A 23,313-nucleotide genomic window follows, 5' to 3' on the forward strand; every position below is an offset into this window, starting at 1 on the left:
TTGCTTGCTCACATGAAGTTTGGTGCCAAGTCTGAGTAAAGTGTGCACATTCACACAGTTGGAGTGGGCTGGAGCCTGGGGGTCTGGGGTACCCTGGCTCTCTAATTTCTCCGACTGTGATGCCAGCATCCCATTTGGGCACCAGTTCAAGTCCCAGCTGCTCCATTTCTGATCCAACTCCCTGCTAATAGCCTGGGAAAAACAGCAGAAGATGCCCCAAATATTAGGCCCCTGCACCCATGTGGGAGACCCAGACGAAGCTCCTGGCTCCTGGCTTCATCCTGGCCCAGCTCTAGCCATTGCAGCCATATGGGTAGTGAACCAGCCGATGGAAGATTCTCTCTTTCTGTCTCTCGCTCTCTCTCTTTGTGTCTTTCCTTCTCTCTCTGTAACTCTGCCTTTCAGATAAACAAATATTTTTAAAAAATAATAAAATAACAGTATTCCTCAGTTTGATTTGTTGGACAAATAGAACTGTACCCAACAAACAGAGAATACACATTCATTTGCAACACACATGAGTCTTTACCAAAACGCAACCAGGCATCACAGCCCAATTCCTTTGAGTTTTCTATTTTAACAAATTCCAAATGTCGGAAAGAGTACGTCTACAATTCAAGAAATAAAACCGGAAACCAACAGCAAGAAGAAAACAACAGAAGTCTGTATCTGGAAAGTACACTTCTAAATAGCTGTTAGAGTAAAGGGGAGATTATGCACTCTTTAGACATGAAGGGCCACTCACCCACACATGTGGGAGACCACGAGAACAGTGTGTAGGGGGGAAGCAGCCCTCCAGTGCTTTTACTGGAGCACAGGGTAGACTGCAAATGCGTGAGCTCTACTTTAAGTTAAATCGAGCAAAACAACACAGGACTCTGAGAAGGTGTGAGGGAGTGAATAAAAATAGCAGCAGACGCTGGATAAAATAGAAGCAGAAAACAGAAGCCTGCTGGGCGAAGCAAAAATACCAATACAATTTGCAGGCAAGTATGGTGAAGGAAAAAGATACCAATTTTCAAAAATACCAGAACAAGGGATGACACATGGCTAAAGATGCCGAGGAGACTGTGAAACCAGCACACCGTGTGGGTACTTATGCCACTGTACTTGAGCGTCTCGATGAAATAAATCAGCTCTAGGAAATGGTGAGCTACCCTGGGAAGCTGGCTAGGAAATAGGAAGCCGGCCCCTCCTGGTCTCCTTGTAACAGGTGTCACGAGGAAGGCGAAAGACAAACTCCTGAACAACCAGGATTGAAAGCACACGGTTTGACCGCCTCTCCAGGGGACATAAAGAGTTTGAGAGGACAGGGAGTCGTGGAGAACGCACGGCCTCCGCAGGAACACAAGTCCAGCGACTCCGGGAGGCCGCGCTGAAGGTCAGTCTCAACCGTGAACCCGAAAGTGAAACTTCCCACAGGGAATCCACACAGAGCTGGGCTACCGTCTGACTCTGAGTTAGTTATCTTAGTTTATCTGACAAGAATCTTTCCTAATATTCTGTTAGGACATTGCTTCCATGCATTTAAATGTTCTCATGCCTCAGTCTTTGTTCTTTGCTTGTTAAGCTTATTTCTGGTGCTTTCTAGTGTTGTGAGGGAACTTTAGATGATTTTCTTATATTTTCTGGATAGAAAATATTTTTTGCTGATAATCATTTTCTTCCCCTTCAGGATGTTTTTTGTTTAATTTACTTTTTCTAATTTTCATTAAATTTATTTAATTTATTTGTATGTGTGTGTGTGGTAGAATTTCCAGGACACTGTGCCACAACACTGGCCCCTGTTTATAATTTTTAACGTATAGGTGCCATTATTCTCTTTTTTGGGGGGAATCTAATCTTTGCTTGCTTTTGAAACTGTGGTCTTACTAATTTTATAAAATGAGTGAAGTAGCCTTTACCCCTTTATTAATGTATATGATTGTTTTGGGTGATTTCACTAAGTCATTAAGTAATTCTGGTGAGTAGCATGGTGGATTTATTATGGAAAACAAACTTGGTCAATCTTGTGTAAACAAATACAGAAACAAAAGGGTTAATATATTTAACCAAGATACCATAGAAAGATTGAAAAGAACTACTCACTTCCATTCCCAGGAGTTTAAGAGCTTTAGGCTGTATAATGAAAGAAGGGGGAAAAAAATCAGTGCACCGAGACAACTGTTAGCTTGTTAATCACACCATAGTCATGGAACATAAAGTACTTTCTGTCATTAACAGTGACGACATCCAGGGAACAGAAATGTTTTCATGTGGAATCTCTGCTTCATTCAGCAGAAGTGGACACACAGCCCCCATTCCAGGTAGAACCAGGCAGAAATCCAGACCCAGGCCTGCAGGGCTTGGAGGGGGAGGGGGCAGTGTGTCAGGGGAGGGCTTCGTGGAAGATGGGACATTTGAGTTGGGCTTCTGGTAAGAGCAGGAGTTTAAGAGCCACAGCTTGGGGGGTCTGGTTCTGGTGGAGGCTCACAGTGGGCAGGATGGGGTGGGAATTGGGGGTGGGTGACCACGGATGCCGGGATGGTGGCCCTGATCTTCCAAGCAGTGGGGAGCCCTGGGCATTTCTGAGCGTGGAGTGCGCTGCCCTGTCCTTGGCTTTGGAAGATGATGTTGGCAGCTACAGGGACAGGGTGGTGGCCTGGGTGGAAAGGGCAGAGCCAGGAGCCCAGGAGCAAGGCTGCTGTGCAGATGTGAGTGGTGGGCTGTGCTGCCCAGTGCACTAAGGGCTGAGGGCCAATGACTCTGCATGGGGCCAGGGCGGCCTCACGCCTCAGAGTGACCCCTGCAGGAGACAGGGCAGGTGTGCTTGGGGTGGGGGGAGGGCAAATTTGGCCTTGAACAGGCCAAGTTACTGAAAAGCAGAGCAAGGAACCCCACGCCACCCCAGGGACCACCACGGAACACGACACGTCCACCGAGTTCTACCCTCTTTGGTCCAAACAAGTTGTTGTAAAGGGTCCGAAAGCTTTTCCGGGTGTAGTTGCAGCGGTAGGCCCCGCCCATGAGGTACTCCAGCACGAGCCCTATGTCTATGAGGCTGATGTGGTAATCAGGCGGGAGATTGCTCTGTAAGAGAAGAAAGGTGGTCTAGGGCCCCGGAAGAACACACGTGCAGGGTGGACTGCATCTCTCACCTGGCACACCTGCGGTCCCCCCTCCCCCGGGCCCAACTTGGGAGTCTGGGTAACGGGTGTGGATCAAACAGTGTTCAGTCTGTCCCCATACGATTGAGGAAGGTGTGGTGGGTGTGGCTGTGTTCCAGAAGATGGGTTAAACTTTCCCCATGGGAAGAAAGGGACAGCAACCCGGGAGCTGCGGGCTCGAAGGCTGGGCACTCCCGTGACCCAACAGGTGGGTCTGCAGTACGCGTGTGTGAAACGAAAGGAGAGGGGCATGCAGCGGGAGCGGCTGCCTGTGTGGGAGTGGATTTGTCTGCATGAGAAGGTGCTTTGAGGGCTGCCTGATGGGAGAAGCCAGGGTGAGGGGCTGGAGGCCGGATATGGGGCGTGACCGGGAGGACTCCGGGGAGGCCATGGGCTGGGGCTGGGACTTTTCTAGTGACAGCTCTGCAGCTGTGTGTAGTGGGGCCCGTCCTTCCTGGGGTGAGCTTGGACTTCAGGCTGTGGCCCATGGGGAGACTTGGGAGGGCTTTAAGAAGGGGTGAGGGGAGGCGTGGAGGACAGGGGAGGATTGTTGAGGCTTTCCAGGTACGGATGCTTGGGCCTGAGCTAGGGTCTCTCGAGCAAGCCTCCCTTTATTTGCAAACGCCATTATGAGCTGTAGCTTTGGAATGTTTGCACCTCCAGATCCGAGTCCTATGAAGGAATCGACCCCTAGTGGGAAACAGGGTCCTGGGGGACTCTCAGCTCCCAGGTGACCTCCCGTGACCGTTCACAGAAGCCACATTCTCATATTGTTGGAGTTAGATATTCGCGTGCAACACTCCTGGCTTCTCAGGGGTGCCTGGCCTCTGCCCTCTCCGCTGAGTTATCTTCTCCCGCTCAGAACATTCTACAGGCCGGGGGCAGCACCATGAATCCCTCCCGTGTGAATCCAGTCTCATCCTCTAACCCGCGGCCACGTGGCCCGGACAGTGCCGTGACAGGACACTGAGCGAGGAGACCCTGGCCGTGGTCAGGGGCTGTAGGACACAGGGATAGCAGCTGTCCCTTATAAGAAATATCAGCGAGGGCCAAGAACACCTGCGGCTACCCGCAGGGCACACAGAAGGAAGCGAGGAAACTGCCCTGCTACTTCTGGACAGGGCACAGCGGAGGAGTGCATGACCGTCACGTAGATACAGAGCCGCGGCTGCCCTGACAGACGGCGGTGCTCGGCCGGGAGACGGCAGGACCCTCACTGACCGTGGCCCCTGGCGCCAAGCCGTAACCAAGCGGCCATTTGGCTTGCTGGTGGCACGTGTGGGATGTCCACTCAACTTAGAACACGGGAGCCTTTTCTTTATTAGTTTTCAGTGGACTCTTTTTATAAAGGGAAGAATTCCTGATGTGCTATGCCTCAAATAAGAAGATCACACGTTTTAGAAAAGATGTCGCTTGATGAGAGTGACCAACAGGAGGACCGACTGACCTTTTTCACGTCCCGCACCAGCAGGTGAAGTGTGTTGGGTGGGCCCAGTCTCTGAAAGACAAGCATTTAGCCATATTCAACCTTTTTTTTTTTTCTTTTCAACCCAGAGTAAAATCCTGCCCTACCACATTGAATTAATGAGTTGTGAGAACCTGAGTACGACCCACCATCAGCCTGTTTTATGAACCAGGATCCACTGGAGTTGAGATGTATCCAACACATTAAAAAACACGTGAAACACTTTGTACTGGATTGTTTTCAAGAGCATCTCAACGGTGGACAAAACAGAGTGAAACATTCACCGAGTTTTAGCAAGCAACTGCCGAGGGTCATTTCTGCTACTTAAAATCCGAGGTCAGGAAAGGAGAAGGCAACTCCCAAAACTTACGTCATCATCATGTAAACCGAGGGGATTCCATTCGAATGCTGCCATTCTAACAGAGGGGAGCGCCTTGCTGTGAAGACTTAGTTCTAGTCTTTCACCAAAGCCTCAAAGCAAAAGTGGAAGTCCTGGGTTCCACTTGTCTGATCACCCCTGGGTGAACTTTCAGCCTGACGCTGTGGCAGCCAGTCTCTTGTATCCCGGGTGTGAGGTAAGACAGACAATCCCTGACTTACAAGGGTTTCACTTGCGGATTTTTGGCTTTCTGGTGGTCTACACATTCAGTAGCAGACATTCATTGAATTCGGGTCTTTTCCTGGACTGATGACATTTGGTGCAATGCTAGGCAGCAGCAGTGAGCTCAGCCCCCAGCCAGCCAGGTGACCCCAAAGGGGAACAGCTGGCACTCTACAGTGCTCTGTGTTGCTAAGCTAGGATGCTCGGTGGCTTAGGTGCGTTCAAACATTTGGGGCTTGGGATGGGTTTATCAGGCCATTACCCCTGCAGTCAGGCAAGGAGCACCTGTGACGGGCTGGGCACGGCAGCGCTTGGTAAGAATGCAAACACAGGCTGTGGCCAACAGTGAGTGAGAGACTGCTGCCTGCCGTACGTTACGGCCCTTCCACCTGAAACGGTGTCCCAGTTGTTCTAGGCTCAGTTTTGCACGAGTGTGCTGTCCTCCTCCCTCTGGAACGCTCACCGTGTTGTAAAGCTCCTCCAGCCTGGGGATGGTGAGGAAGTGCTGCATGTTCACTCCGTTTTCAATCAGGAGCTTCACAAACTCCACGCGATCTAAGACTAAGGCGTCCAGCATGGCTTGCTCCAATGCATTCACCTGCACAGAACAGGGACGGGGGCCTGAAGCTGCTTCTCGGAAGGATGTTAGCCGGGGGGCCCTTTGGAAACACCAGGGAGAGACACTCTGAGCCCTAGATCCTGGAGTTACCCTGAGCACCGTTCTCTGTGCTCTTCCACCTGAGCAGACACACCCCGTCTCCCGTCTCCTTTCTCCTCTCTTTGGCCCCTACATGTTCTATCCAAGTTTGAAATTTTCTCCCTCTCTTTTTTTTTTAAAAAAAGATTTATTTATTTTTATTTGAAAAGCAGAGCTGCAGAGAGAGAGAGAGAGAGAGAGAGAGAGAGAGGTCTTCCACCCACTGGTTCACTCTCCAAATGGCTGCAATGGCCAGGGCTGGACCAGGTTGAAGCCAGGAGCCAGGAGCGTCTTCCGGGTGTCCCACGTGGATTCAGGGGCCCAAGCACTTGGGCCATCCTCTGCTGCTTTCCCAGGTGCACTAACAGGGAGCTGGATGGGAAGTGGAGCAGGCAGGACTCAAACCGGTGCCTGTGTGGGATACTGATGTTGCAGGTGGCAGCTCAGCCCAGTGTGCCACAGTGCCGGTCCCATATTGTCTCTTTTTGAAACTGCGTTGAAGAGGATTTAAAATCCCATTCGCACAGTATTTGCTATTGCTCTGTCCAGTTTCTCTCTTTGTTTCCTTGAAAGAAAAGTACCGTGTGGCAGTACCTGTGGGACCTCACAGACACACAACAGGCCACCGGGACCCTGCAGAGGGGAGTGGCCGTGTGATGAACTGCAGAGTGCCTGGTCTTGCCCATGTCCTAGGAGTAAAGAGGCCAAGAATGGCCACGCATGTGTGGTTGCAGCCTCCCAGCACAGACAGCTGCTGGAACCCCCGCACCCCTCCCCGCCCCACATCTCTGGCTCCATCTTCCATAAAAAGGTGTGTTGTGGCCGGCTCAACAGGCTAATCCTCCGCCTAGCGGCGCTGGCACACCGGGTTCTAGTCCCAGTCGGGGCACCAGATTCTGTCCCGGTTGCCCTCTTCCAGGCCAGCTCTCTGCTGTGGCCAGGGAGTGCAGTGGAGGATGGCCCAAGTGCTTGGGCCCTGCACCCCATGGGAGACCAGGAGAAGCACCTGGCTCCTGCCATCGGATCAGCGCGGCGCACCGGCCGCAGCGGCCATTGGAGGGTGAACCAACGGCAAAGGAAGACCTTTCTCTCTGTCTCTCTCTCTCACTATCCACTCTGCCTGTCAAAAAAAAAAGGTGTGTTGTATTTATGCAGTTTGTTTCCCATCTGTTCACCTGGGTAGAGGGATCCACTGCTGAGCAGGCCAGCGAGATACCCTCTCTGGGTTAGCATCTTCCCCCCTCGCCCTGACCCCTAGCAGGAGTATTTGGTGTTTTTGACAACAAGGCAGCCGCATGGCAGCAAGCGTGCTGTTACCCTTTGAAATACTGAGACTGTCCCCTCGGTGCCCTACCGCTGCCCCTTCCTGCAAGGACTGCCCCTCTAGGCGGAAGCAAAGGCGCCACCCATGGTCTCCAGGATCCCCAGAACAGAAGCAGAGCCCTCACACGTACCCAGTTCAGCAGCTCCAGCTTCCGGGGGTCCGTTTCTTCCTCTGCTTCCTCTTTCCCTTTCCCCTTCTTCTTGCCTTTTCCTTTTCCTCTCCCCTTGGTGGTGGCCGTGGGTGGCTTCTTCTCCTTCTCTGTGGCTTTGCTGTCTGTTGGGGGTGCCAGGCTACCCAGGGGCTGCGGTTCACAGCAAGCAGAATTGGGACAAGGCATTAGGGCTGGCGCTTGTGCCAAGGCTAGCACGCTGGCTCCTACCTTCCTATGCATGCATATGCATACGGTGCATAGACACACACATGAGTGCACACCCACCCAGTGTCTACACTTGCCCACGCACATGCTCACAGATGAGTATAGAGTGCATAGGCGCATGTGCACCCGCACGCGCACACACGCACACACACACGTACCCATGGCAGGCCTGGTTCTCTTATGGAGAAGACACTGACGTCATGGAGCTCTCTCACTTATATGCCCATGTACACTCTTAGCCTGATGCAGTGGCTTTTCCTACTCAAAGTGATGGGTGTTTTGATTGATCCAGGTTTTTATAGAAAGGAAAGGCTGCTGAGTTCAAAAGCACCCAGCGGTAGGAGGAAACGGTTGTGAAGTGGAGAACCGCGGAAGATTGGGCAGGTGCCTGCTTGGGTTTAAGCAGGAACTGGAACTTGGCAGCCAGCAAGAAGCTGTCGTGGGGCAGACTGGTGGCGTCACCCGCAGAGTATGCGCTGCCCCAGAGAGCAGAGAGCAGGGTAGAAGCGGAACTGTGCTCTGGGCCTTTCTCCCAGGCCCCTGGAGCACCCGGGGATGTATGGGTTTGGACAACCTTGACCCCTCGGTCGGGGTCCTCTCCCACCAGAGCTTGTCCCACCAAACCCTTCTGGTGAGCGTTCTGTGCCTGGACCCTTCCTCCGCCCTCTCTCCCGCCCGCTCTGCTGTCTCTTCCCCATCTCCGGCTTTGACCACCAAGATGTGCTGGTGCCCTTCTATGGACACGTCTCGCTCCTCTGTGTGCATCGGGTTCCGCTGCCTCCTCCTCCAGCCTCTTCCCTCGGCTTCTCGGCACCACGTGCTCCTGGTTTTCCCCTGGCTTGTCTGGCTACTGCTTCTTAGGGTCCAGGTGCTCTGACCTTGTCCTTAGCCCCTTCCCTTCCACTCTGTTTTCCTTCTGTGAGCTCATTGCCTCCACACCACTGGTCACCATTTATTTGCACATAACTGCTCCTTTCTACTTTTGGTCCCCCTATCTCCCCAAAGTCCCCATTGCCTTCTCGGCATCTCTACTTGCGTGTTCCAACGATCCTTTACAAAGTTCATGTCCAAAGCTGTACTCAGGACCTCTGCTCCCACCTGTTTCCCTTCCAGGGCCCTTATCCCAGGGAAGAGGCACCACAGCTTACCAGCTGTGCAAGCCAGCTGACTGAGGGTCATTGCTGACCTCCCACTCTCCCCGCTGCCCCCGTGGTTAATCCATCCAGACATGCAGTCATGTTTCATACCAGTTATCGCTCAGTTCTATCCAGTCTCGCCTTCCTCTGCCTCTGCCCCAATCCCAGGGTCATCTTTCATCTGATGACTCCAGGAGCCTGTTAACAGGACTCTGTGTATCTGCCACGGCCCCCACCTTTTACACAGCAAGTCTAGATCGATGTTCAAATACACGTGTGGCATCATCTGACTCTTGTGTTTAAAATCCTTGAGTGGGGCGGGGCAGAGATTACATCAGCGGAGGTGTGTGCATGTGCGTAGGTCATGGGCAACAGAGATGTGGATTGAAAAGTCTTATACAGAAAGACTACCATGGTCCCGAGTGAGAAGATGGCACAGCAGGGCAGGCCAGATCCCAAATCTAAAGCAATGAAGTTGGACCTTCACCTTACACACTATGCAAACACTAACTCAAAATGGATACAGAAAACCTAAACATAAGTGGTGTAAGTGTACAACACTTAGAAGAAAACACGCAGAAGTTGGGCGCTTGGTGCAGTGGTTACAATGCTGCCTGGGAAGCCCTTGTCCCATATTACAGTGCCTTGGACTGAGTTCTTGCTTTGGTTCTGATTCCAGCTTCCTGCTAATCACACCCCGGGAGGTGGCAGGTGATGGCTCAAGGACGTGGGTCCCTGCCATTCACGTAGGAAACCCAGACTGAGTCCCAGGCTCCTGGCTTTGGCCTGGCCAACCCTGACTGTAGCAGGTATGAGCCTGCACACGGAAGAGCTCTCTGTCTTTCTGTTTCTTCCTCTCTCTTTCTTTTTGCCTTTCAAATAAATAAAAGTAAATAACTGAATGTTAAAAGTGCCATGATATTGGGTTGGGAAATTCAATTCTAGAATGTAATATCAAAAAATATGGCAAAAAAGGGGGAAATGAATTGGACTTCATGAAATTTAATAAATTGTGTGCGACAAAGATGCTATCAGCAAAGTAAGGGCACCCACAGAATGGGAAGATACATTTGCAGATCCTATGACGACAAGGATTCAGGGTATAAACTCAGGAACAAAAAGAACCAGCTGGATTCAAAATCAGGCAAAGGACGTTTCTCTGAAGACGATCTCCAAATGTCCAATAGCCACATGAAAATATGTTAAACATAAATCGCTATGGGGCAATGCAAATGAGAGCCATTCGAGCTACCCTTCACACCCGTCAGGATGGCTGTCATCAAAACCTCAGAAAATGACAAGTGTCAGCAAGACTGGAGAAATTAGAAACACGGGGCGCCGTGGGTGGGACTGCAAAGCCGTGCAGCTGTTTCGGAAAATGGTACGGCAGTTCCTCAGGACATTAGAAATAGAATTACCAGATGATCCAGTAATTCCGCAACTAAGTATATACCACACATAATTGACAGTGGATTCCTGAAGAGCTATTTATACATCCGTGCGTTTATGGCAGCAGTACTCACAGTCAGTAAACTTGGAAGCAGCCCACATTTCCATCAGTCGATGAATGGACAAAGAAAATGTGGTCAGCACATCGCTAGTCAGTCCAAACAAGCTGCATAGGACACCTGCTGCCGCAGGGATAATCCGAATATCCGAAGATGCGGTTTTGGATTTGCAAGATCAAAAGTTGTGGAGGTGGATGGTGATGATGGTTGCACAATAAGGTGGACGTACTGGATGCCAATGAGGTATACACTTAAAGTGGCAAATTTTACCTGTATTTTACCACAATAGAAAGACTGGGGGGGGTGGGGGGGTAAGCAGACAAAGAAGAGATTGACACAACTGATGGAGGACCCGGGAGGAAAGACCAGAAGGAAACCCCCAAGCTGTCAGCCCGTGCTGTGACGACACTCAGGCTGCACTTTGGAGAGTCTCCATGGGGAGGAGCTGAGGCCTGCAGCCCACAGCCGACATCCCCCTGCCCACCACAGGGCGAGCCATCGGGAAGAGGGCCCTGCAGCCCCCGTCAAGACCTCAGCCCCAGCTCAACCACAATCACACCAGAGCCTCTGAATAGAGCTACACAGCTAAGCTGCTGCCAGACTCCCAACTCCTGCAAACTGTGCAACATGATAAACATTTCTTCCCTGAGCGGACCCCTAAGCTCTTGGTCCTGCCTGGATCTGCAGGCCTCCGCAGCGCACAGCTCCTGGCCACCTTGCAGCCTCTCCTGACTCACCTTCTCCTCACTCTGCTTTCCAACCGCACTGGCCATTTTTTTTTCCTTTAATTATTTGAAAATATTCAGATACTTCTCCTGCCCCTCCTCCCTGGCATGGGCAGTACTGGCCTCTCATTTTTCACCAGCTACCATCTACCTCCTTTCTGCTCTCAGCGTTCATTCCAGTGGTCAGAGAAGTCTCCCCTGGTGCCTAGTGAATGAGTCTCCCGCTCCTGCTACACTCACTCGCACGGCAAGGTGCATCGTCCTTCTTAGCCCTTGCTACCATTTGGTTTTCTAAAGATTTCATTTATTTGTTAGAGAGAGAGAGAGAGAGAGAGAGAGAGAGAATCTCATCCCCTGGTTCAGTTCCCAAGTGCCTGGGAGTCAGGAACTCAAATCCAGGTCTTCCATTTGGGCGGCAGGGGCTCAGGCACTTGAGCCATCACCTGCTCCCTCCCAGGATGAGCACTGGCAGGAAGCTGGAATCCCGAGCAGCACTGCTATCAAACCCAGTGTGCTGATGTGGGATGCTGGTGTCCTAAGCAGTGGTTTAAGGGCAGTGCCCAATACCTTCTCCTACTATTTGTAATCCAGCGTTCATTTATGTGTTTGTGTGTGCCTCTCTCTTCCTGTCCAATCCCCATCCTTGTCCACCCCCATGCCACACAGAGAGTCCCCTAAGGGTGCAGCAAGACTGCCTGATTACCCACTGTGTCCCTGGCAGCTGGAACGAGGGCCTGGCAACACAGGAAGCCATTGGCTGACGCCTGTTAAGTGAATGAATGAGTGGAAACATGGATGTCTAGAAGTCTGACCTGTTTCAAGAGGGTAAAGGAGAGAGTGACTCCACTACTACTGCTGGGCCAATGCAAGGCCGCAGGAGCGCTCTGCTTTTGGGGCCTCTGTGTTTGCTGTTGAGAGTGAAAAGTGGAAGCGGTGCGACTGGGCTTGGCAAGGGACTTCTGGGTGCAGAGCCCAGGTCTGCTTGGCCTCCTGGTCATGCCCGGGGTTCTGAGTGCGCTGGCGGCCTTCTGGAGCAAGGGCTTTCAGCCCGGGCCAGCAGAGCCCTGGGTGCTGGGCCAGGCTCCAGGACCTGCGTGGAGGGAGGTGGCAGGCAGGAGGCGGGGTGGGTGACACGACTGTTTCTCATTAGCTTCATATGTTGAAGCTCTGCGTTAGATGCCAGTTGTGTGAGGGGCTCTTCCTACTAAAATAACGTGAACATGAATGTTCTAGAGGAATCTCAGAGTGTAAGAGACATGTGATAGCCTGGAGAGAGGTTGGGTGCTCATGGCTTTGGTTTAGTGCTGAGAGGAAAGCAAGATTGGGGGACACTTTGGAATTTTAAAAATCTTGTCTGACCGATGTGACCAAATCTAGCAAATGCCTCCCTCTTGGGTCTACCTGGCCCAAGAGCGGCTCCCCCTACAACTATAGGACAACCTGGATTGCCAGGTGTTTCACTTGATTTGAGGCTTTTTCTTTTAACTATGTGCTATTTAAAAGTGTGCTGAGTGGCTGGCACCGTGGCTCACTAGGCTGATCCTCTGCCTGTGGCGCCAGCACACCAGGTTCTAGTCCCGGTCGGGGCACCAGATTCTGTCCCGGTTGCCCCTCTTCCAGGCCAGCTCTCTGCTGTGGCCCGGGAGTGCAGTGGAGGATGGCCCAAGTACTTGGGCCCTGCACCCACATGGGAGACCAGGAGAAGCACCTGGCTCCTGGCTTCGGAGCGCACTGGCCACAGTGGGCATTGGGGGGTGAACCAACGGCAAAGGAAGACCTTTCTCTCTGTCTCTCTCTCTCATTGTCCACTCTGCCAATCCAAAAAAAAAAAAAAAAAAAAAAAAGTGTGCTGAGTAAACTTGGGAAAAATCACCCAACTTCTTGGGGTGTCAATATATTCCCAAACTATAAAAATGAAAGAAATTTGAGTTGTTTCAGGGCTTGGAAGGTCGATGAAGTAATATTCTTGCACCTGAACATGTGAGGGTAACGACAATGTAGCATCCAGATATCCGGCGTTGTCACAACGTCTACCAAATGGCAGGCATCTCGCAGGCACCTGCCAAACACCAGGCACCATCAGTGACATCTACTAGACATGAGATATCAGTGACATCTGCCGGACACCAGGTGTCACCAACAACAGCTACCAAACACCAGGCCTCACCAACACCAACACCTGCCAGGCCTCACCAACAGCTACCAAACACCAGACCTCACCAACAACATCTACCAAACACCAGGCCTCACCAACATCAACACCTACCTGCCAGGCCTCACCAACACCAACACCTACCAGGCCTCACCAACACCAACACCTGCCAGGCCTCACCAACAGCTACCAAACACCAGATCTCACCAACAACAGCTACCAAACACCAGCCCTCACCAAAATCAACACCTGCCAGGCCTCACCAACACCAACACCTACCAGGCCTTCCCAACATCAACACCTGCCAGGCCTCACCAACAGCTACCAAACACCAGGCCTCACCAACATCAACACCTGCCGGGCCTCACCAACAGCTACCAAACACCAGGCAGCGTCACCAGTATCCGCCTTGGGGCCCGGAGTCGGATTCACAGTTCTACCAGCGGTGTGTACCCTGTCTTCTCAGACGAGAGCCAAATGAGTAATCCTTGTTCTGAAGCATCGGCAGACAGTTCTTTCTGTTCTAAAATCTCAGTGAGGGCAGCCTGTGTTCACAGATTTTGTCTGCAAAGTAACCAGCGGTCTTGGACTCTCAGACTGAGTTTAGGTTTTTGTTCTTTCAAAAATTGCTAGTTTAAGTTCATACGATTCCACAAAACTAAATTACCTTGTTACTTGTATATATCAAACACCTCATCTCTCTCTGTTGTGATGTTTAGAAGCATGTTTTAACGAGGGGTTTTTATTGGGGCAGCTTTATTTATTTATATTTACTTGTTTTAGTGGACACATGATAAATTGCATGTTTATGGTATCATGTGATGTTTTAATATAAATCACAAACCAATTCGCAACACACATTGCCTCATATACTTGCCAGGTTTGTGTTGCAAACAGAATCTACTGCCTCAGCAGTTTCAAGGGTGAATTACAGTCACCATGCCGTACCATAGCTCTCCAGAATGGAGTCCTCCTTTCTGTCTTTCTTTTTTTTAATGGAAAAGTTGAAAATGTAGTTTGCTTTTTTCCTATCTTGCAGATGGCGGGTGAAAAAAATCCAGCTCCAGAGCTGGACACTCAGAAGGAATCTCCGGCCGTGAAAGCCGAGGACGCCAGCAGCACACTCAGAAAGAGGAAGTTCAAGGACGGAGAGGCCAAGAAGGGGAAGCCCCAGGGCAGCTGAGCCCCTGAGAGGGACTGGCAGGTGCTCCCGGTCGGCCATGCGTTCCGGGAAGACCCTGAACAAGAAGTGCTCGGCTCCCAAATCCAGCACTGAAAAAGAAGAAAGCTCTTGCTACTGTCACAGAACCAGTTGGTGGTGACGAGAATTACGGCACCAGGTGGTTGAGCTTTGCAAAATGCCCCGCACTCCCACTGAGAGCTGTTGGGCCCCGGCATAAAGCCTCCCCTCAGCACGGGAGGACCGTGGGCCAGCGCTGCCCGGGACTGTTCCATCCCCCTCACTGGGCGCGCGGCTGCCTGCAGAGGCTGAGCAGGGGTTTGCTGCTGGTGACTGGGCCTCTCCCTCAGTCAGGCTCCTCTGAGTGGAAACACCGCACTGCTCCCACTACCCTGTGCTGCAGGCCCCCACCACACTGCCCCACTCCCCTGCGCTGCAGGCCCCCACCACACTGCTCACTCCCCTGCACTGCAGGCCCCCACCACACTGCTCCCACTCCCCTGTGCTGCAGGCCCCCACCGCACTGCTCCCACTACCCTGCGCTGCAGGCCCCCACCACACTGCTCCCACTCCCTGCACTGCAGGCCCCCACCACACTGCTCCCACTCCCCTGCACTGCAGGCCCCCACCACACTGCCCACACTCCCTGCGCTGCAGGCCCCCACCACACTGCTCCCACTCCCCTGCACTGCAGGCCCCCACAGCACTGCCCACTCTCCCTGCGCTGCAGGCCCCCACCACACTGCTCCCACTCCCTGCACTGCAGGCCCCCACCACACTGCTCCACTCCCTGCACTGCAGGCCCCCACCACACTGCTCCCACTCCCCTGCACTGCAGGCCCCCACCACACTGCCCACACTCCCTGCACTGCAGGCCCCCACCACACTGCTCCCACTCCCTGCGCTGCAGGTCCCCACCACACTGCTCCCACTCCCTGCGCTGCAGGCCCCCACTGCACTGCTCCCACTCCCCTGCGCTGCAGGCCCCCACCACACTGCTCCACTCCCTGCGCTGCAGGCCCCCACTGCACTGCTCCCACTCCCCTGCGCTGCAGGCCCCCACCACACTGCTCCCACTCCCCTGCACTGCAGGCCCCTACCACACTGCCCACTCCCCTGCACTGCAGGCCCCCACCGCACTGCTCCCGCTCCCCTGCACTGCAGGCCCCCACCACACTGCTCCCACTCCCCTGCGCTGCAGGCCCCCACTGTACTGCTCCCACTCCCCTGCGCTGCAGGCCCCCACTGTACTGCTCCCGCTCCCTGCACTGCAGGCCCCCACTGCACTGCCCACACTCCCTGCGCTGCAGGCCCCCACTGCACTGCTCCCACTCCCCTGCGCTGCAGGCCCCCACCACACTGCTCCTGCTCCCTGCGCTGCAGGTCCCCACCACACTGGTCCCACTCCCCTGTGCTGCAGGCCCCCACCACACTGCTCCCACTCCCCTGTGCTGCAGGCCCCCACCACACTGCTCCTGCTCCCTGTGCTGCAGGTCCCCACCACACTGCCCACACTCCCCTGCGCTGCAGGCCCCCACTGCACTGCTCCCACTCCCCTGCGCTGCAGGCCCCCACTACACTGCCCACTCCCCTGCACTGCAGGCCCCCACCGTACTGCTCCTGCTCCCTGCACTGCAGGCCCCCACCACACTGCTCCCGCTCCCCTGCGCTGCAGGCCCCCACTGCACTGCTCCCACTCCCCTGTGCTGCAGGCCCCCACTGCACTGCTCCCACTCCCCTGCGCTGCAGGCCCCCACTACACTGCCCACTCCCCTGCACTGCAGGCCCCCACCGTACTGCTCCTGCTCCCTGCACTGCAGGCCCCCACCACACTGCTCCCACTCCCCTGTGCTGCAGGCCCCCACTGCACTGCCCCACTCCCTTCACTGCAGGCACCCCACTGCACTGCTCCTGCTCCCTGTGCTGCAGGCCCCCACCACACTGCCCACTCCCCTGCACTGCAGGCACCCACCACACTGCTCCCGCTCCCCTGCGCTGCAGGCCCCCACCGCACTGCTCCTGCTCCCTGCACTGCAGGCCCCCACCACACTGCTCCCACTCCCCTGCGCTGCAGGCCCCCACTGCACTGCCCACTCCCCTGCACTGCAGGCCCCCACCACACTGCCCACACTCCCTGTGCTGCAGGCCCCCACCACACTGCTCCTGCTCCCTGTGCTGCAGGCCCCCACCACACTGCTCCCACTCCCTGTGCTGCAGGTCCCCACCACACTGGTCCCACTCCCCTGCGCTGCAGGCCCCCACCGCACTGCCCACACACCCTGTGCTGCAGGCCTCCACTGCACTGCCCACACTCCCCTGCGCTGCAGGCCCCCACTGCACTGCCCACTCCCCTGCGCTGCAGGCCCCCACCACAGTGGGCGGGTGTAGAGCAAGCAGTCACATTCCTGGGCCTCACTCCCAGGAGAAGCTGGGAGAAATCTCTGCTAAGAAGGGGAAGAACCAGAGCGACCAGCCTGCTCCAGTCTGCGCAGGGCAGGGCAGAGCTGTTCAGGGAGCACCCCCATTCCTAAGTGGGAATTCCTGGGCAGTCCTTCCAGGGAGGGGAGAAACGTGTTGGCGACACGTTTGAAGCGGATAGTGATGCAGTGGGCTTTGAGAGCACCGAGGTGGACAGGAGCATAAGTCACAGGGCTTTAAAAGGTTCTGCAAGCCGGAACGGGATAGTAACGATTAAGAGTACGCACGTCTTGATGATATGCGGGCAAATATTAGGAAGAAGAGAATTGATTACAAATGCAAAGAAAAGCTGACATCTCTCTATGCAGAGAAATCATGATCCAAATGGGAATGAAATGAAAATGTCGCATAGTTTGGACAACTGGTGCACCAGAAGAGCCTTGGTGCTTGTTGGCTTCTCCTTTGTGTGGCAGGTGAGTGACCCAGGGACTCCTTCCTTGTCTTTTAGTTCAAGTCCACTGTGAGGCTCAGCAGCAAACAGTCCCTGTGTAGTCACGACAACACAAAATCTGGTTTCTCCATCTGCAGACTCAACAGAGACCAAGTATGAAAACTTCGTGGTGATTATAGAACTTAATAATGGCTAAAGAATGATACATAAGTGTTACGTCTCATTCTTTACATGTCAAAGATGAGGCTAATTGAATTAGGAAGGCTGACGGTGTAAAGCGAGTGAGAAGGAGAAGTAGAGAGTGAGTCCGCTCAACACGAGAGACTGAAGCTGATGAAACAGGCGGATGGCTCAGTGGGGTCTCTACCATCGGTGAGATGACGGTGGAAGAATTCAGCAGGCAACTGTCAAACCCGGATGGGGCGGTGGAAAAGAAAGCAGCGCAAGTGAACCGCTCCCTTGTATACCCAACTGATAATTTCTAAGTGATTAATAAGGAAAAGGTCCATGTTGGGAGGCAACAACCAGGAGATCAAACATAAAGACAACTAAACACTTTGGGAGGTGGGCTGGGGGCTTCTGCTGGGCTGTTTATGGTCTTTATTGTTTGATTTTTAAACGCCATATGTATGTGTTAACTGAAAAACAGAAAGCAAAAAATACTAAGCAACATTAAAAGGTGGTTAAAGGAATATTTAATGCCCAGTGATCGGAAAACTGAAATTATGAAACACACCCAGCACTGCTGAGTTTTTCTATGGTAGCCTCCTTTTTGCTTGCCTGGATTTTCTACAAGTTACTTATTGCTTTTTAAACAGGCATATGGGGTGCAGGTGTCGTGTTAAGCCCTGGTGTCGTGTCTGGTTCTCTGGGCTAAATGCTCTGTGTGACATCGCCATGCTTTCCCAGGAAAACTACCCCTCCCTCATAAAAGAACAGACAAGGAGCCTGAGAGTCGTTCTTCCTGAGTGGAAGCCTCAAGACTTCTCAATAGCAAGCCCTTCCTTGTCATCATTCTGGAAACTTCTAGAAGTTCTGACACTGCATTCTGCCTCACAGCCATGTTAAAGTGATGTATTTTGTTCCGAATTCTTTTACCAAGAGGGGAAAGCTCAAAAGAACAAAGAGGCAGTTAAAACATTTAAAGTCTTATATTATTTTTTCCTGATCTTATTAATTTAATAAGAAAACATACAAATATCCCCTCAATGTTTTATTCCCTTAATGTTCTCATCTTCTATAAACTCATCACACTCATTTGCTACACATTGTCTTAACAAATGAAATGCTTTGAGAAATAGGGTTTTCTTTTCTTTTTTTTTTTTTTAAGATTAATTTATTCATTTGAAAGGCAGAGTTACAGAGAGGCAGAAAAAGAGGTCTTCCATCTGCTGGTTCACTCCCCAAATGGCCGCAATGGCCAGAGCCGGCCAATCTGAAGCCAGGAGCCAGGAGCTTCCTCAGGTCTCCCACGTGGGTGCAGGGGCCCAAGCACTTGGGCCATCTTCTACTGCTTTCCCAGGTCACAGCAGAGAAGTGGAGCAGCCGGGACATGAACCGGCCCAGTGCCCACATGGGATGCCGGCACCGTAGGCATCAGTCTTACCCACTACATCACAGCACTGGCCCAAGACATAAGGTTTTCAAAACCCAACCTGGCATTGGGAGTGGGGGTGCCAGCGCTGTGACGTATTGGGTGAAGCCACCGCCTGCAGTTCCGGCATCCCATATGGACGATGGTTCAAGTCTAGGCTGCTCCACTTCCGATCCGGCTCTGAGCTAGGGCCTGGGAAAGCATGGAAGATGGCACAAGTCCTTGGGTACCTGCACCTGTCTGGGAGACCTGGAGGAAGCTCCTGGCTCCTGGCTTTGGATGGGAACACTTCCGGCTGTTGTGACCATCTGGGGAGTGAACCCGTGGATGGAAGATCTCTCTCTCTCTCTGCCTCTGCCTCTCTGTAACTCTGTCATTTCAAATGAATAAATGAATCTTTAAAAAAAAAAAAAACACCCTGGACCCTCTGGATTACGTCCCCCACCCCCAGCCCACCACAGCCTTTTCCCAAACACCAAGTTATTCCGATCAAAGGACAGCCCCTTAACCGAAGAGGTAGGAAGCCAGGAGGGGGCTTCAAAGAGTTTGCAGAAAATGGAATGAAGAGACACGTTTATTTTGGTAGAACAATTCTGAAATGTGTGCAGAGACAGTTCACGGACATGTATGTTATGAAAACCTTTCTGAAGCACCCTCGTCTGTGTCCTCACGCACACTCTGTTCCCCGCCCCCTCCCCAGCTGCGTACAGGAATCTGCACACTCACACCATATTCTTCCCATACCACAGCACACAGCTGCACACACACACACACACACACTCGCTCTGTGATCCACGCTCACACCTAACACTACCACCTATCACACACTGCTATGGTCTGGATATGGTTTGGGTGGCCTAAGCTCTATTGTAAGTCAATCAGAGGTTGGAAGCTTCGCCTGGCCTTGAGAGGGGAGACCTTGGAATGTGATCAGGAATAGATGAGACCGTCAGGGTGGAGCCCATGAATCCTGGTAGCCAAGGGGAGAGCAAGACCAGAAGACACACACATGCTCTCCAGGCTCTTGCCCTGTGATACCCGGCACTGCCTGGGGATGCCGCCAGCACGAAGGCCCTTACCAGTGGCTGGCCCTGGATTTTGGACCAGAACTCCAAACCAAAATATACCTCTTTTCTTTATTAAGTAGCCTACCTTAGGTATTTCATTATAGTACCCAAATACTTGACTAAGACACACGCACACTGACACCTACAGCCACATACAACATACACATCACTTACCCCCCCACATTCCCTGTCACATTACACTCATACATGTTAAATGCTACATTCAGAGTACATGCCACCCCCCAGACACATTTACTGATCCACATACATCATCACGCATTGCACATACACTACCCCCACATCCATACTGTATACAGACACACGACACACAATACACGAAACCACATCTCTCTCTCTCTCTCACACACACACACACACTGCTCTCTAGGCCTCCAGGGTTTCAGGGAACGTAGTTTGAAACAGCAAATACAGCGGAAGCACTGTATTTAGCTTTAATGAGCTGTTTTCTAGCTTGCTTAAAGGATACGCGCCCCCTTCACCAGCCAGGTTAAAGCATTCAGTGGCTAATTTCTTCACGAGGACTGACACAGGTATGAAATTAATGCTCCTAGCGCTCACTTCTTGCTGGGTCTCCCACTAATCCTAAAGGTTGTCCAGTGGATCTCAGCAACCCCAGCTCATCTCCTGAGATCCATGTCACGGGGGAAACGGACTAAGAGATCAGCAAACTCCCGACCAACGATAGGAATTGAACAACAGAACAACGTTGCTTCACCGGCCAGTGGGGCCCAAAGACAAAGATCTGGCTCCGGGCGATGTCCACACGGTTCCAGGCCAGGGCCAGGCTCAGCTGATCTGGAGCCGAAGCGTTCGTTCCTGAAAGGGCAAAAAAGAAAAGTGACTTTTCACTGGGAAGGCCGGCCCGGCAGCGAGCCTCGGGGAGGTGAGCACGGGCCTCCCCCAGGCTAGCTCAGCGCCGGTCTGGAACTAAGCATGGCTGCCTCTCTTCTTGCCCTAAGAACTACAAATTCTCAAAGAATTTTCCTCTGGGAGGAAGGTGGAGGCCGCCTATTGCTCTGCCAGCTCTGTACAACAGACAGGAAGAACCCAGTGATTTGGGACTTTGTCTGCAAAGGCAGGACCCCTGGGACCGCCCAGCTCTGGGCTGCCCATCCCGATAGCCCCTGGCCTGCAGGGGGACCAGCGCAGCACAGCCAGTCAGCTGGCCCCATGGTGACCCCCGGCCCCAGTTCCTTTCCTCTGTCCTCCTCGTGGCTCCCATGCAGCTGAGAGGCGGGGAGAAATGTGGGTCCTGGAGCAGACCTCATCTCCTGAGCACCAGGCAGCAGCCGTCACTAGAGGTGGGATGGAGACGTTAGACAGAGCCCTGCAGGACTGCCAATGAGAAACCATTCCTTGCTTACAGTCTGGGAACAGAAGCCCTCAGGGGGACACGTACAGATGGAAACGGCTCCAATTGCAGCCCAGCCAGCCCAGGGGCAGCCACAGACCCCTGCCCCCAAGGCACCCAGGCCTGGCTTTGTCATTTCTACCGTGGCCTGGGTGACTCAGGGTGGTCACCCACAGATGCGGACCTCGTAGGAGAGGACTGGGTCCCAGGCCAAGCCCCAGGCCAGGCCGGCCCTGGGAGGAGAGGAGAGACCCCTTCCCCAGCTCACCTTTCAGCAGGGCTGTTAAAATCGCCATCTCCACGTCTTGCTGGCCCTCCGAACCCATTCTAAACACGGTGACCTGGAACACGGTGAGGAAAGGCTGCGTTAGTTACTGCACAGGCGGAAACAGGAGGGAGAACTGGGGTGTTCGTGAGAGACGAGCAGAGGCGGACTTGTGTCTCTTAGTGACTGATCAGCTCCTACACCCTCAAGAGGAGGACGCCCAGTCGGTACCTACACTCTGATATCTCAGTTGCCAGGGGCGCTGATAAAATTGTATCTGACCAAATAGGCTGTATTGGGCATTGCAAACTGCTGCTTGTGGTGCCAGCATCCTGTGTCAGAGCCCTTGTTCAGGTCCCACTGCTCTCCTGATCCAGAGAAAGCAGCAGAAGATGGCCAAGTCCTCGGGCCCCCTGCCACCCACGTGTGAGACCCAGCTGAAGTTCCTTCAGCCTGGCCCAGCCTCAGCCATTGTGACCATTTGGGGAGTAAACCAGCAGGTGGGAGATCTCTGTCTCTGTCTGTCTGTCTGTCTCTCTCTCTGCCTTTCAATTAAATAAAACAAATCTTTTTTTAAAAAAATGATGTATTTGTAGGAAACTGGTAAATTTAGAATTTGCAGATGCTATTTTAAACGTGCAAAGAGTGCTTATCCCGGTATCAACACAATCAAGGAAAAGTCGGAACTCCTTTCTGCGTGAGGGAAGTGAGATGCCAGAACTTTGTAAGCCCATCTGAAGGGAGGGCTCTGTCCCTCTTCCCCGAGGCTGCCCATCTGATGAGAGCTATGCAGCGCTGAGCTGTGTGACTCGCTGTGATGTCGCCGCACATTCGCTCCAGTCTGGAAGCCCCCGAGACCCTCGCCTGCACAGGATTCTTCTGCTTCCGTCTCGGGGACACCACCCCCAATCTGGCATGAATTTGCAACTAGCCTCTTGGAAAAGGCCGATCTAAAATGTGAACAACCCCATCAAACACACATGGGCAGAATTAGAAAAGGAAACATAATTCTCTCCGTGGAGCTCGCTTGGGAATAAGTTCAGGCACTTACGAGTTCCTTCTTCTTCATGCACTCCATGATAATTGCAAACAGCTGATGCGACTGGGTCTTGCTGTAATTAAACGTTTTCTGAATGGTGACTAGAAGCTGGTCCCTGAGCGACTCATTTATGACCCTGTTCAACGGACGCGAGCAAGAGAACAAAACAACCCAGGTTAAGTCCATACGTGAATAAACCAGACATCTTGATGTGCATTTCGTATCTCCGATGTGAAACGTTGCTATTTGGAAAGTGTCCCAGCAGAGGAAATAAAGTGACCGTCATACAACTGTGTTCAGGCTTAATCCCCGGAACCGCAACCTTACAGGGAAAAATGGAATGGGAAGAGCGTTGCTCCCCGGGGAGAGAATTCCATCAGAAAGGACGAAGCTGCCCGGTACTGCCCTGGGGACACGGGGCGCAGGTCCCACAGACCCTCAGGGTTTACACCTGAGTGGATCGCTCCAGGTTCTCCCCTCGGCCTAACCAGGGGACACTTCCGAACCCACCCTGGGCCCGTGCAGGACTCCTACCCTCCTTCTTCACTGTACTTGTGTGCAAAGGACAGAATGTCCGAGGCTCGTCCGCTGCCGTCACAGACCACCACGGGGACTGGAGGGTCTTCGCGCAGGTATTCCAAGACCACGGAGACCACATTAGGGCCGCCTTCCACCACGAGGGCCACGACAGGCACGCCCTGGCCCAGTCCTGCAACGCACAGCACATTCTGCGTTCAGCCCAGCGCGCAGCCTCCTCCCCACAACAGTGTTGGCTTCTGCAGCACAGCGAAGAGCGC

The 23,313-nt window shown here is 53.1% G+C and overlaps 1 protein-coding gene and 1 long non-coding RNA gene across 6 annotated transcripts in view; one reads left to right on the forward strand and one right to left on the reverse strand.

Annotated features, from left to right (window-relative positions):
- TRPM1 (transient receptor potential cation channel subfamily M member 1) overlaps positions 1–23,313 on the reverse strand; it is a 131,003-nt gene that overhangs the window by 36,875 nt on the left and 70,815 nt on the right. For both annotated transcript variants that reach the window (XM_070053538.2, XM_089311190.1), the window contains exons 8-16: positions 23,051–23,225; positions 22,529–22,652; positions 21,481–21,553; positions 20,577–20,677; positions 7,364–7,534; positions 5,676–5,810; positions 4,594–4,644; positions 2,929–3,069; positions 2,089–2,118 (exon numbers count right to left, since the gene is read on the reverse strand). In XM_070053538.2, the coding sequence (XP_069909639.1) occupies positions 2,089–2,118; positions 2,929–3,069; positions 4,594–4,644; positions 5,676–5,810; positions 7,364–7,534; positions 20,577–20,677; positions 21,481–21,553; positions 22,529–22,652; positions 23,051–23,225 (1,001 nt within the window). The remainder of the gene's footprint in view (positions 1–2,088; positions 2,119–2,928; positions 3,070–4,593; positions 4,645–5,675; positions 5,811–7,363; positions 7,535–20,576; positions 20,678–21,480; positions 21,554–22,528; positions 22,653–23,050; positions 23,226–23,313) is intronic.
- LOC103351284 (uncharacterized) lies at positions 931–17,871 on the forward strand. Of its 4 annotated transcripts, XR_016218758.1 has the most exons (7): positions 951–1,381; positions 2,224–2,306; positions 4,497–4,617; positions 4,701–5,186; positions 9,425–9,554; positions 14,170–14,470; positions 17,237–17,871. It is a non-coding gene; the product is annotated as an uncharacterized LOC103351284 (long non-coding RNA). The 4 variants fall into 4 exon arrangements; XR_016218756.1 differs by lacking the exon at positions 4,497–4,617 and having other exon boundaries at positions 931–1,381; XR_016218757.1 differs by lacking the exons at positions 4,497–4,617; positions 9,425–9,554 and having other exon boundaries at positions 950–1,381.

Source organism: Oryctolagus cuniculus, chromosome 12 (genome assembly GCF_051225735.1).
Source record: "Oryctolagus cuniculus isolate XC-2025 breed Fujian yellow rabbit chromosome 12, ASM5122573v1, whole genome shotgun sequence".
Taxonomy (NCBI): domain Eukaryota; kingdom Metazoa; phylum Chordata; class Mammalia; order Lagomorpha; family Leporidae; genus Oryctolagus; species Oryctolagus cuniculus.